A 14239-nucleotide genomic window follows, 5' to 3' on the forward strand; every position below is an offset into this window, starting at 1 on the left:
ACTGCTTAGAAGTTGAAATATTTGCTCGCGCACACCCTTTGTTAAGAAGTTGTATTGTTGCTTAAAACGAACTACTCGAAAACGAACTCCAACGGTTGTTCTTATTCTTTTCAAGAGAGCCTGATGGTTGGCTCTTTGGAAGGTCCCAAAATCTTATCCATCAATCTCTTACTGTTTCTTAAAGAAAAGACTGCAAAGTTTTTTAATTCAGTTACTCAAGTGTTTAAAGCTGGATGACGTCAAATCTGTTCTTTCTTGTTGAAAACACGTAATAAACGCGTGTCCTGATGACCCTTGACATCGATGTAAAGTGAAGAGGAGAGGACTTGAAATTGCACTTACACAAATTAAGAAATTTTTTTCTTATTAACTTCAGCCAGGACAAGAGCTCTGCACGTAACATCCAGGTCACGTAAAACTATATAATTTTATCTGTGGTTGTTGAATGGTAACTTGCTAAAAGGGTGGTAAAGCCTGTATATTGGGTTTTTTAGACAAAAAAACATAAAACAAAATGTAAAAAATTTTATTGGCTAAAATCAAACAATTTGCTGTTTTGTTTTCAAATAAATTTCACAAGAAAAAAATTTCATTTGTTTTCATTAGCCGATTTTAGTGCAAATTATCACTGGGCAACATCAAAATTATTCCTCAAATGAAAATATGTTACCTAGACTAACTTTGGGATGCTGATTCCAAATCAGAAATCAGAATTGGTCTATCACGTCAGGATTTAAGGATATGAAAATTCACGAAATTCGGATTTTGCATTGATTTGCACTATATTATAAGGTAGTACAGTATAAGGTATTGTGCAATTTTCTTTCCCAGCGGATCGTTGGTCTTCAATGCATATTGTGTACGGTTAATATTGACATTATTTTGTAAATGTAATGTTCTACATGATAATTAATGCATTCTTGAGTGTTCTTGGCGATGACTATACGCACTTGGCCATGGCTATAGGAAGGGGTTATGTGGAGGGAGGGGTTATATGTGGAGACCTTAAAGTTGTGTCACTTTACTCGGATTGCAGTTGGGTTACACCAAGCATATGTGTTTTCTCTGTTTGTGGGGCAGTCGAGACGATGCAAACCACTATAACACAACCGAATATCCAATGAGAACTAATTACATTGTTGGAAGATATAATGTTAAGTGTCAACCCCTAATTGATCCCAGCAAAGTGTAGGCCTACTTGCCACCACTTCATATTAAACTCGGCCTGATCAAACAATTTGTGAAGGCAATGGATGTCAATGGAGATGGATTCCTACATATAAAAGAAAAGTTTGGTGCTATACTAAGTGATGCTAAACTGAGAGCTGGAATATTTGTTGGCCCCCAGATACGTGATTTGATCCGTGACCCAGTATTTCCATCCAAGCTTAATTCAATTGAATTGGAAGCTTGGAATGCGTTTGTACAAAATTTTCTTGGGAACTATAGGGCAGAAAATTAATCGGATCTAGTGGACAATTTGCTGGAATCATATCGCGAAATGGGCTGCAGAATGTCACTTAAACTGCATTTTCTTCGTTTACACTGACTTTTTCCTACCAAACCTGGGTGATGTGAGCGACGAGCATGGTAAAAGATTTCACCAAGACATCTCTTTGATGGAATCGCGGTATAAAGGTCGATTTAACCCTAACATGATGGTGGACTACTGCTGGTTTCTCCAGCGTGAAACTGACACTGAACATGCTCGAAATAGCAAGTGTTTAAAGCACTTTTGAGGGGATACAATACTATTTTGGTTTGGTTTAATCATCCTGGGTTGTGTTAAATTGTGCAATATGATAATGCTGTTATTTTCACTAGCAATTACTGTGTTGATTACATCTAATGTTTTGTTCTGCACAGCCAAAATTAGCTGAAATGACAATTAAGGGTTGTCGCGTGCATATATCATATCTCAAAAACGTGATGTGTTAGAAAAAATCTAAGGCCAGATTTGGATTCAGCATGGCCACATTAGTCTAGATAAACTTGAAACGAGCAAGGAATAAAAAATAAGTTGAAAAATGTTGCCCAGCCCAATTATAATAGGGACACCTTGCAACCCTTGCCACCGTTGAAGTGCAAATCTTTGCAGGATTGTTAAAGATTTTTCGTTTCTGTTGCTATCTTGAACGCTCCTACTAAGTGACACACTGCGAGCCTTATAGCGTTGTATTTTCTAAGAAAAATAGTCGAGGTGAGGGCTTTAAGAATCCACCATATTCAGATTCAGAGGCATTCATAGACTACTTTTCTTTATCTGTCTAATTCACAAAATATTCTGAATTAGGTAACTAACCAGAAGTCTACAGGTTTAATGAAATGAGGTTTTGTTTTCATTGTTCAAAGTTGCCTGCCTGCCTTCATAGTAGATGGTACGCAAAGATATATACACTATACAGTGAACTTGAAAACACTCTTCAAACACTTTGCTTTTTGTCTCAGACTTTTAAGTGAGGCAATCTGAATCATTTCAAGTTTTATTAAAATAGTACAAAATGAGAATGATTTCCGTAGTTGCTCTGTAGTTTTTTGACGTTGGATGCCTACAGGTGGAGATTTCGACAAACAATCTTTCATTATTTATTTAAGATATGTTGTGAAATAAATAAAAAAAACTCATTTTTACAATCTGACCTCTTTCACCAACTCCTTTCAAGGTAATTCAACTCCGCCTGAGGTTTTGAAACTGCAAAAACATGCATGCTGTAGTCCAGGGTGGTCCAAACCAGGTAAAATAAACCGTTACGTTTTCTTAGCACTGATGTAGCCTGCTGTGTGTGGCCCGCGAACAACACTCAAAATAATATTGTGGCCCCAGATGCTGGCAGACTTGGACCATCCTGCTGTAGTCATTGCAGCATGCATGAGAAGTTTCCCTGAAATGATTTTTTTGTAATGCTTTGAATTAACTAGCACATGGAGAAAAGACTTGTATGCTATGCAATGCTGTTCTTTATTTCGATAAATAACACAAGGCTATTTTAAGAACGAAGACTCAAGAAAACATTGAATTATCGAGATTGCAACAACGCAAATGCAACTACAAATATATGTCCAGTTTGTTATGCATATTATTTAACATCGCGTAGAAACGAAAGCCAATTTACTATACATTGCCAAGCAAACAGATAGTTTTCACACGAAACACAGACAAAGGTCAGAAACACAACGACAGGAAAATGTTTGTACGTTTGGTCTGGAAAGTTCAAAAAATGGGAAATGCTGACAAGATCAGAACGGAAAGTCTTTAAAATCGTTGCTTGTATAAGGCACTTATATTGGAATCTGTATTGAACAAAAACGTATTATTGGCGAACAGTAGAAAGGTTTTGAATGTATTTTTCCCATTTGTATAGTTAAACAGGTATATTTAGAATTTTGGGCGCCGCTTGGCGGATAACGAAAACTCAGTGAAAAGTCGTACGTTGGCGCACGAGACAATACACCCTGCTACTGGAAAATGTGGGAAAAGTCGTAAGAACAAAAATCATAAAGTGCCAAATAAAATTAACAGTGCCAGAAAATTATCAAAAAGGAATATTAAAACAAATTGGATTAAAATTCAGGAAAAGTTAATACTACTGGAAGCTATTTAATTGCAAAAACGCTAATAACTTCTGGATGATAATATAATGTTGTGGCCGACACGACGCAAGAAACGAATAAAATAAAAGTGGTGTACTTTCAGCATAAAAAATGAAGATGTTTTAAGTGTTTCTCTTAATATATTACGTCTGAAACTGTCCACTTGGTGTCACAAATAATCCAAACGGAAAAATTGCTTCATTTCAGTATAGCTTCAAAATCTTTGCAAAATAATGGACTTACTTACTACGTGCGTTTGAGGATACGACGTGAGTGCATAGCGCTGAGTCGAGATAAAAATTCTGCATTGATATACGAAGATAAATTAGTGCAAAAATACTGCTATCAAGGCCGAATTTTTACCGGGCAAAAACGCAGTCAATGGAAAAATATAAAGAGAAAAACGGTAGAAAATCAAAGAAAACAGCGGCCATTTACTACACGGAAATGTCTGGAATAATATCATTGGAATTGTCAGATGACCTAATAGTTACGTCATTCTTGACTTTCGTAAGCCACGGGGAAGTCGGCCTTTGATTTTGCACTGCAAAGACGGGCACCTGGGGGTGCACCTCCCTAGCAGACCCTGGGGAGGGTGTACGAGGTGTCTGAACATTGGTTACTGAGACCAGAACGGACTTGCCCGTTTCAGATTCAACGTCTGATTCATCCGATAAGCCACAGTAGGCAACGTTGTGTTGTCCATACTTTGCAGTTGATTCGTACGTTGGAAGCGCCGGTAGGACAGGTTGCACATCCACCGGACTCTCACGCACAATTTCCGGCCTTTGGAGATTCACCGGGTCGAACGGGTGGGCTTCACCCGCTTGGTTTGAGTTGTTGTTGACGTTTGCGCTGGTCCGATGCACCCCGTAATAGGGCGACATCGACGACAGGTCAGGAGTAGAACCCCCGTAATACGACAAAGCCTCTCGGCCCATTTCACTCTTGGGGGGTAACTTTTCCCCGTTTTTGGCGAGAGTGCGGGGCCTTTTCTGTGGAAAGCCGTCCCCGGGGGACTTCTCACGTACCTCATGGTAAGCGGGGTTCTGATAAGTGCTGCTGCTACTGCTACTGCTACTGGCTGACGAATTAGCGACAGACGTGGAAGCAGTTGAAATTGGGTCGGTGACTCGTCTCATCTCGATGATTCGTTCCATTTGCGACTCGCTTGCGAAGTACTCGGACTGCACGGCCCGAACCAGATACCTGGGAAGAATAAATTCTCAGTAAATTGCCTTCCTTGCAACTGAATGATGAGAAAACGCTTGCGAATTATTACCAAAAGCTACCACTTGTGCAAAAATATGGATAACATAGAAACCAGATACGGATAACAGGATAGAATACGGATAACAGGAAAACTAATACAATGGAGCGTTGTCATACGCCAAACCGCAAGCTAAATTCTCATCCTGAATAACGCGCTTTGTGACTTATCATACATCTTAAACGACACCCTTGTTTGTGAAAAAATCAGTAAAATTGCAGTGTCTTTCGCCATAGAATAATATATTACCTCGGAAATAGAGCGACCACTGTAGTTAGCATAATGGAAAACCAAAACTCTCCAGTCTGAATAACAGTCTCCATGACGTAGTAGGGGTTGGACGGGGGGCTGCACGCGACGCAAGAGATGTTGTAGATAAGAGCGAAGCCAAAATAAACAACGAAGCTTCCGATCTGAGCGACCCAGTGGACCCAAGTCTGTAGAAAAATAGACCATTGTTTTATTTCACAACTTCTTCAGACGATTTATCTAAGTTCGAATCGAGAATGGGCGGTAATCAGAATTTTTGATAAAAATCTAAAAAAATGGAATGTTTTAGTCTGAAGAGTTAAATCAATGCTAAAAAGCAACCACCGGTTAATGGTGTTCAAATCAGAAGTTGGTAATGCATTGCGACTGAATTAAAAATTTATTCAAATCCAGAATATCAGCTATTATCTACAAACAACTGTCTCAATACAACACTTTGTTACCCAAGTTTTCGTTTCAATGCCAAGGTGTATAAGAATCACAAACATAGCAGATGTGGTGATTACAGTTCCCCATTCTATTAAGCCAACGTCGGTATCTAGATAGGTCTGCAAGGTAAATAGTTTGCATAAAACTACTGGGCGGAGATAAGCCTGTATATTACAAATCCACAAGCAGTTGAGTTTCCGACGGCGATAAAACACCTGCTTTTCGTTAAAGAAAATATGTACACTGTACGCGGATGTTGCATGTACTAGCAACTGCTGCAGAAATTTTTCTTCGTTGAACATACTCAATACTCATACTTACCCAGTATATGAAGAAAAATATGACCAGGCTCTGGTAAATGGCGTCTAGAATGTTGATCCAAAAGGTCCGAGCCAGATACAACTACGAATGAAAAAATCTTTTGTTAAAGATAAAGAAACGATGAAAGATAGATAGATGACTGCCCGATTGATGAAGGTTCGTGTTAAATATAAAAAGAACGTCCCCTTTAATACTCCAACACTGTTAACAAGTGACGGAAGCTTGTTAACTCGAAACTGAAGAGACCGATTAATTATAAATACTTTGAATATCCAAAGTTGGTTAAATAGTTTATTAGTTAAACAGTCTTCGGGATTTGTGAAATTCTTTTATGAAAACATATCTGAAATTTTGTATCAAGCAAAGTCGAGTTTGCGATCTTCAGCTGTACATTGTACAAGTATATCGCATTAATTGCGCTTAGCATATACTTCGTGAGAATCGCACCCTCTCCGAAATATACTACTTCAGATGACGATATCCCGAAGACATCATCCCAACTACATTAATTCGTTTAGCCATCAGCATTGCATAAATGCGGAATAATTCTGGAATTCGTTATTTTCGGCAACACGTCATGCGGGGAACTACCGCCATCTTTGGAAGCTGGTTTCCATGAAAACCTTGAAATTGTGGGTCCTTACCTCGTCCTTTATGCCTTGACTATATAAGTAGGGTTTCTTCAACAAAGTTTCCTGGCTCACATCCTTGTCAAGGACTCCGTTGATGAGAGGAGGAACGCTGGTGAAGATGAGGTTGAAGAGAAGGAGGTAAAACTGTTCGATCATGTTTCCTCCGGAGTATCCGCAGAAAAATTGAAACCAAAAGATGAGGAAGACAAACGCCTGAGAGGTTAAAAGTCTTAAAATTATTGAGGACCCATCAAATAAATATTGTTGAATTTATTTTGCTTATAAAAAAGTTTTGTTTAGCGTAACATTGCTAATGCATGCATCTGTAAAAGGCAAAGCACATGTTTATAGCTAATGTAAATCTATTCATGATGAAATCGCCAGGTGATAATAAAAACAATGTTCCTAGACTGAAACGAAACGTCTGCCCATCATATTTAAAACTGTTCTGGCTGTTTTAGTCATTCTTCGAATTACAAGCCGTATCAAACATTAATTATGTAATGAAATTTCAGTTTACACGTGATTTCAACCACAAATTAAATTCAGCAAAAACTACTGTACGTCAAACCTAACAATAACAACAAACCAAACACAATAAGATATCAACCTACAGACATAGACTTACAGCATTTTTATAAAAGAAGTAAAGCACCATAGAAGCAAGTCTTGCATAGTTCCAATGCCCGTGAACGAGCAGAAGTTTTCTGAGAAAGCGAAACTGCGCAAGTGCGTAATCGCTGCTCATCACAGCTTGCATACCCTCCTGCCCGCTCAGCCCGATCCCTACGTCGGCTACTTGAATCATACTGACGTCATTCGCACCGTCACCTGACGTCACAATAAGGTTGCATGATTTCACATATACAGTATTTACAGCATGGTGTTCTAGCCGGGTATAGTTAGAACGGAAAGTTGTTAATGGGGTTTAGTAGAGCGTTTACTTTTAAGCAAGTGTACATCCACCATTACAAATTGCTGTGATTAATTTATTTAAAACAGAAAGAACACCCACCTATGGCAAGCGTCATGACATTGAGTTCGTCTCGGATAAGCTTGACTACTTCTCCCTTCTGCAACGGAGTCGCTCTGCAACACAACACCGACCTACACAGACGCGCCAACTTCACAAACTTCTTCTGAAGATCTTTCTGCAGCGCAAAGCCCAGTGTCTTGCCGTCGATTACAAGAACTGTTAAAGAATGGGGGTTAATTGCCAGCTTCAATTGGAATAGACGATGAATTTTCAATGCGTATTATGTCGTAAGCAAACCTTAAATTTGTATTTAATGAGAGCAGTAAGAATTAAGCAGGTAAGTAAACCTATATTCCGAAATATAGAAATTATGTGACAAGTCTCAAAATTAAACTGAAGATAGAATGAATTGAATAAAGAATAAGAACTGCCTACCCAAAGCATCATTATCTTTGTCGTCTATGAATGGATATGTTGTGGAGTTTGGCAAAATGAATGAGATGTTGAAGTTCAAGATGGAGTTGCGCTGGTCCTCATCCGGAGGGATGTTTCTCTTTTCCTCCTGGGCTTTGATGTGGATGTCAAGAAGCTCAGAGAGTGCTTCCTGAAAACATAAAGTTAGAAGGAAGTTGATAAAAGACAAATGCAACGCAGAAAAAACAGTAACTTACAACTAACTGCAAGTATTACTAACTTAATACAAGAAAAAAATAATTTTTTTCATGAAGCATTTTTTCCAACTGCTTTATAACCTAATCATCTATAATATGAAAGGTGGGCAAACTGCGGCTCGCCGACATGGTTTTGTGGCTCTTCTAGCTATATAGTAATATCCATTATTGTTCATTATCCATGCATTGTTTACCGTATTTGTATTGACACTACTGATTTTGCGGCTCGCTACTCTTTGTAGTTTTCCGCAACTGACTCTTTCATTGAGCAAGTTTGCCCACCACTGATCTTTACAATTAACTCACACCTAGCTGCGACTAAGTAACAACCGTTAAACAGTTCGAACCTTGCTTTCTGAATTCAGCGTGATGACTTCGTCTTTTTGATGGATGAGCCGGCAAGAGTAGCCGATGTTGATCGCCGTCTCTTGCTTGTCTCCTGTCACCACCCACACCTGGATGCCGGCCTGACGCAGGGATTCGATTGTCTCTGGAACGCCATCCTGCAGCCTGCAATATACAATTACGGTCAAATAATTTTGAATATTTTTCTAACTATCCCTTGAAATAGTTATTTCGTCTTGATTAGGAATGTAAGCATAGGTTCAAACTTTGCAAGGTAGTGATGTAGATAAACAATGCAAGAGGCAATTTGCACTTGTCATGTCAATGATTGTCTGTACTATTGTGACGTAAAGCATACCTGTCTTCAATACCAGTAGCACCAAGAAGCTCAAGATCTTGCTCGATCCTGTAGAATGAATTCATGAGAAGTTCGTCCCGGCCATCCAGAGCCTGTTCTGCCTCCTTGTGCTGCGTGAGCCATTCCATATATTCGTTTTCACTAAGACTCTAAAATTTTAACAATTTCCATAAATACTATGATAATGCAGACATGTTAACAAGTGTTCTGTTACCATTAACACCATTCCTGAAAATTGCGAGTCCATCACAGATAGTAGGTTAGTTTTGAAGATATCAATGCTTAGTGAAAGCATCCTGCACTAGACTTACTCTTTTTGCAATGCATAATGTTCTCAAGCCAGTCTTAGCATACGCTACAAGAAACTTTCGTGTGGCATCAGTGACTTCAAAGCAGTTGCTTGTTTTGTTTGAAATATCATCATCATTTTCCTCAACGTCTATAATAAAATGACCCAATTCATAAAGTAATGTTGTTATAACTTGCTCTGTGTATTTTTCTCTGCGAAAACTAGAAAAGCACCTTTTATTTTTTAGTACTATTACACTAAAGTGCATAAATTGCTTTTCAAAAAAGTAAATTATATCTTACTAAAGGCATGCTACGCTATGTGATCGTGAAGTAAGTAGTACGACTTACTAAATCCGACATTAGGTTGGTTAGACGAGAGAAGACTTAGAATAGCACTGTCCGCTCCCTTGCAATACAGAGTCACTTGATTGGTGCGAGGGTCGCGCACAATAACTGACATCCTTTTACGGGTAGAATCAAATGGTAGCTTGCATAAAACCTAGGTAGCAAAATAGGTTCCAAGTAGTTTAATTACGTAAGCTTTAACCTAAGTGAGAACGGGTTAAGCTTTTCATGGAAATAATAGGCCAACAGCCAGCCAAATAAATAACATCAGCAATAAAAACAATAATATTAGATTTCTCAAAAAACATTCCTTAACAAATATATCAGTTTTGTCAATGTTTCCACTCACATCGAACGTGAGAGTTCCTTCCTGGTTTGGCAAGGTGATGGTCACGGTTTCCATCCCTCCAGAAGATGAACGATGACTTAGAATGCAACCATAAGCATGCGCAGCATACACAAGAGCTGCTTCATCCGGCGATTCCGCCTCGTAACGGATGTTGCTCAAATCTTCATTCGTCAACCTTAACAAGATCATCATATTGTAATTGGTAGAAAAATTTCCTGAGGTTACTTGAAATTTTAAATTTACTTAAAACCATGCAATGCACAATGGTACCTGAATGAATCTCAATTCTTATCTGTCAAGTGATAAAGTAATCAACAAAGTGAAAGTTTATGTTTTCAAAAAACATGAAGCAAATTACCCAGCGTGCCCATCTGGGGATGCTGAAGCGGAATTATTGGAATTGACTTCCTGGAAATGAACCTTGCCGCTCACTGTCTGCTGTTCCAAGTGATTCTGACGATCACCAGACATCTTATATCTTTCGCTATTGTTAGCAGCCTGCATTAGCAAAAAATATCTTGGCAAAATAGTTCTTGTCATTTTTACAAAAGTATCTCAGCGTGCTGTATTAAGTATAAATATGAAATATGGGCAGTATAATATGAAAATTACATTGGATTTCTATTGTAAGATGAAATAATGTATGCAAGCTGAAATATATAAGACACAAAAAGAAAAATTTTAATGGATGTATTGCAGGATTAATAGCGGTGAGTTTACTAGCATGACATCATGAATAATTATTATGTAAATTATTAAATTTTTAAGATTTTTACATGAAAACAAAACCATTATTCCCTCACATATCACAGTGATGAATGTGCATTTGAAAATGACATAGTTAGCAACATGTTTTTATAACATGGCACAAAGTGTAATTTCAACTTAATTAAGAAATCAGAAGCCAAACAGTATTTCAGACCTCCAACACACTTTCACTGATTACCAAACCAAAATTAAACAAAGCCCAATTATAACCTTTGTAAATTGGATTATGAGTGGTAAATAGCAAAACAAATGTGAAAAATTTAAATGAAAATAATATATGACAGGTCATCGATTGGCATGTTTTATGGAATTGCTTACGCAAACTTTTCAAACACTGCAAGTGTATAGCAAAAACATTTACTTTCTGTGGAAACACTTTCTTCAGAACATTTGGGATCAAACTATTTGCCGCATTTGAGAAGTCGTCTGTTTTCTAAGTAATCACACAACAATGCACTGTAATCAGTAGTCAACTGCTAAATTTTAAAGTATGTAGTAGAAATTCTATATCATCATGCGTTTAGCACAAAAAATAACTTTTCCAGCGACCATTTTCGTCTTTATAAATAACACAGCATATGCTGCAAACAGTTGAAACTGTCAGGTCCATCTTTGGTTAGTGATATACACACTCGCACACCCATTGTTACTAACTAAGGCTAATGTTAGAGCGATACAAGTGAAATGTTATTAAATGCCTCAAATGAAATTCACCTTTGTTGGCGGCGGTTCACTTGGTTCTGAATCATTTGAAATCACAACTGTATTACAAATGGCAAGATTTATAAAGAAGTCCATGATTCTTCCCTTCTTTACACTCAGCTTGTATCCAGTATCACCGCTGCCGTACTTGGCCATGTTCGGTATGGACGTTAATTGTTCAAACAGGACAGGGTCTGGTGTTACATCAGTTTCCTGGGAAACACATACAGCCATATTTATAGCATTAGCACAACATAGATTATTGTAAATGCTACACGATTAACCATAATATCATCGCCCGCAAACGCCGATATACTTTTTCGTCTCCACCATTAAAAGAAACCATCGACTACTGTGGTTTTGTTTCTATGTTCATTACTGTTTTTTTCTTTTAATGAACATAGAACACCCAAGAACAATCAATGTATGGGAATCAAATAACAAAAGAATGCAGCATTTCATAACATATTCACCAGATCTTCATCAGGAAGTTGATCATACAGCTCATTTTGCTCTTGTGCCTCTTGCGCAATTATCTCACTACTTCCATGGGCGATCGAATTCAAAACTTCTTTCGCTGAAACTGAGCTTATATTACGTCTGTGATGGGCAGCTGGACGTTTTGTGCTCATCTACAAATGGTCACAATACAATGTTTATCAATAATTAATGAAAACCATTTCTAAAGTTAAGTTTCATACCAACCATATGCTAAACTCATGTAAATGTCTACGAACTGCAGAAAATGTTGTTTACAAGCCGATGAATACCTAAATGGAAGCAGTAACAAAGCAAAATCTAGTAAAACCAGCAATTACTCGAAAAAACTTACATTTTTTCTATTCATGGATGGTGAGTTTGGGACAGATCGACTGAGGATAGCACCATCCGCACCATCCACACCATCTTCCAATCCTTTTGATACAGTACTAAGATTCCTCCTGAATAAAACGTAATAAACGGTTTTGAAAAGGGTGCAACAAGTACTCCAAAAAATCTCACAAAAATGCACATATTAAAATGTTCAATTTTAAAATGTGACCAAGAAATTTCTATAATTATTGTAAGAGTTGAGGGCATATAGAAGAAGGTAGTTATGTGAACAAGAACAATATCAAGTGAGTCACGTTTGGTCAGTTCAAGGAGACAACAAGCAGAGAGAAAAACAGTGATTTATTTTGACATACAATCAAGAACTTTAAAGTGACAATTCAATTATTTGTGCAAAAGTTTTAAGTACTTTAAAGACGCAGAGTCCTGTATTAAAGATCATACTTTTCAATACTACGCACTTTTCAAGATTGCTAGGTATACTGACAACGAATAAATTAAGACACATAAGACAACCACACAAAAGTATTCCTGGCGGCAATGGATCAGCAAAATAGTACATGTACAACAATATCAGTAATATTTCAAAAGTCAATATGATACCTGTGGTGAGGTCGTATTGAACCACTGTGTGGGCGGCGATAGCTCAATCTCGATTTGTCACCTCTGGAAAGATCGTTCTCAGGATGATGTTTGGTGTGGTCGGGATGAATGAAGTCCGGAGTTGGTTCAACATTCTCGATTCGAGCAGCTGCAATAAACATAATTGGTTACAGCTATGTGCTGAGAACATTCCACAGAATACATTTTCAAACGCAAAGCAAAGCCTGTATTTTTATCATTCTTTGCCTATATTACTCCGGCCTGTGGTTTGCTGTTTTCACAAGCATTTTCTACGCCATCCGACTAAAACTTTTTACACCATATAATCTTGAATTTGAGTTAGCTAATAGTAAAAATAGTTTTACCATTTGCTGCATGAGGGTAATCCACACCTCCAACGGTACATCTTCTGAACACCATCTGATTCTCAGTCAGTGTTCCTGTTTTATCGGAGAACACAAACTGGATCTGACCGAGATCCTCCGGGATATTGAGAGCACGGCATCGCATGGGAGTGTCAGTTTCCTCATGGTACAGATCGAGGTCATTGTTGATCATGTACACCTGAGCCCACTTGACCAGTTCAACAGACACATACAAACTTATAGGGATGAGAACCTGAAAAGATGACCATAATTTGCTTGGGTAGTGGCAGTGATGATCATTTTCATATAATGAAAACAACATCTCTTCGGGCCAGAGTTAAAAGAATGTTTTCTGAACCAATCACTAGCAGACTAAATAAATTATGGTTTGTGTCACTCAATACAAATATACGGAATTAGGGCAAAGGTTGGATAATTGGTTGGTGATGATACCTGCAGCAGGATGACCATGGTCCAAAACATATAAAAACCTGACAACGCCGGGTTTAAAGCATTGCCATTTTCTTCAGGAGGGATAAATAGCTGTGTTTGAGGTATGTTGTCTTGTATGTCAGCCCATACACCATTACCTGTATGACATGAGTAACTTGAGTAGGAAAGATTGTTCAAAATTTCACTTTTAAAAAGATTAATGAAAATGAATACAGTTATATGCAACTTAAGCAAGTAGATTAAGCAACTATGTTGGGCATGACCTAAATATGGGCTTGTCATTTATATAATTTATATATCATTCAGTTTTTGACAATTATCTATGTTACTGAAAGGTAATAAACTAACTCACCTATTGCACCTATCAAACACATAATAATAAGCAAAACGACACAATAAATAACATCAGTGTTCATCCGTCTTTCAAGTTTACTTCTCTTGTACCTGTCAAAAAACAGATTTCTCAGTGAAGAATGCACATTTATCTTTCATAAAGTCTTGTCTGTGTTATACAAGCAATAAATGTGCAGCAAAGAGATATGAAATAGGGCTGATTTAAAACTCTACATATTTACTAGTATAAAGAGTAGCTTGCAATGTTGGATGAAGTGTGCACTTGTGTTTTCTCATTTTGAGCGTGAACACTAGCTACATTATATTATTTACTAA

General features: G+C 37.7%; 1 protein-coding gene across 4 annotated transcripts in view; it reads right to left on the reverse strand.

Moving 5' to 3' along the window:
• Nucleotides 1–2935: 2935 nt before the first annotated feature.
• Nucleotides 2936–14239, reverse strand: part of LOC143451725 (phospholipid-transporting ATPase VD-like) — a 32319-nt gene continuing 21015 nt past the window's right edge. For 3 of the 4 annotated variants that reach the window (XM_076952447.1, XM_076952453.1, XM_076952461.1), the window contains 22 exons: nucleotides 13923–14014; nucleotides 13571–13707; nucleotides 13118–13370; nucleotides 12753–12900; nucleotides 12151–12259; nucleotides 11792–11950; nucleotides 11331–11531; nucleotides 10978–11049; nucleotides 10207–10346; nucleotides 9849–10023; nucleotides 9503–9653; nucleotides 9175–9302; nucleotides 8864–9012; nucleotides 8508–8670; nucleotides 7925–8093; nucleotides 7529–7705; nucleotides 7142–7344; nucleotides 6526–6726; nucleotides 5882–5962; nucleotides 5575–5679; nucleotides 5111–5298; nucleotides 2936–4800 (listed from right to left, as the gene is read on the reverse strand). In XM_076952447.1, the coding sequence (XP_076808562.1) occupies nucleotides 4029–4800; nucleotides 5111–5298; nucleotides 5575–5679; nucleotides 5882–5962; nucleotides 6526–6726; nucleotides 7142–7344; nucleotides 7529–7705; nucleotides 7925–8093; nucleotides 8508–8670; nucleotides 8864–9012; nucleotides 9175–9302; nucleotides 9503–9653; nucleotides 9849–10023; nucleotides 10207–10346; nucleotides 10978–11049; nucleotides 11331–11531; nucleotides 11792–11950; nucleotides 12151–12259; nucleotides 12753–12900; nucleotides 13118–13370; nucleotides 13571–13707; nucleotides 13923–14014 (3973 nt within the window). In that variant the 3' untranslated portion in view covers nucleotides 2936–4028. The remainder of the gene's footprint in view (nucleotides 4801–5110; nucleotides 5299–5574; nucleotides 5680–5881; nucleotides 5963–6525; nucleotides 6727–7141; nucleotides 7345–7528; nucleotides 7706–7924; nucleotides 8094–8507; nucleotides 8671–8863; nucleotides 9013–9174; nucleotides 9303–9502; nucleotides 9654–9848; nucleotides 10024–10206; nucleotides 10347–10977; nucleotides 11050–11330; nucleotides 11532–11791; nucleotides 11951–12150; nucleotides 12260–12752; nucleotides 12901–13117; nucleotides 13371–13570; nucleotides 13708–13922; nucleotides 14015–14239) is intronic. The other variant, XM_076952469.1, reaches the window with a different exon arrangement.

Source organism: Clavelina lepadiformis, chromosome 1 (genome assembly GCF_947623445.1).
Source record: "Clavelina lepadiformis chromosome 1, kaClaLepa1.1, whole genome shotgun sequence".
Classification (NCBI taxonomy): Eukaryota; Metazoa; Chordata; class Ascidiacea; order Aplousobranchia; family Clavelinidae; genus Clavelina; species Clavelina lepadiformis.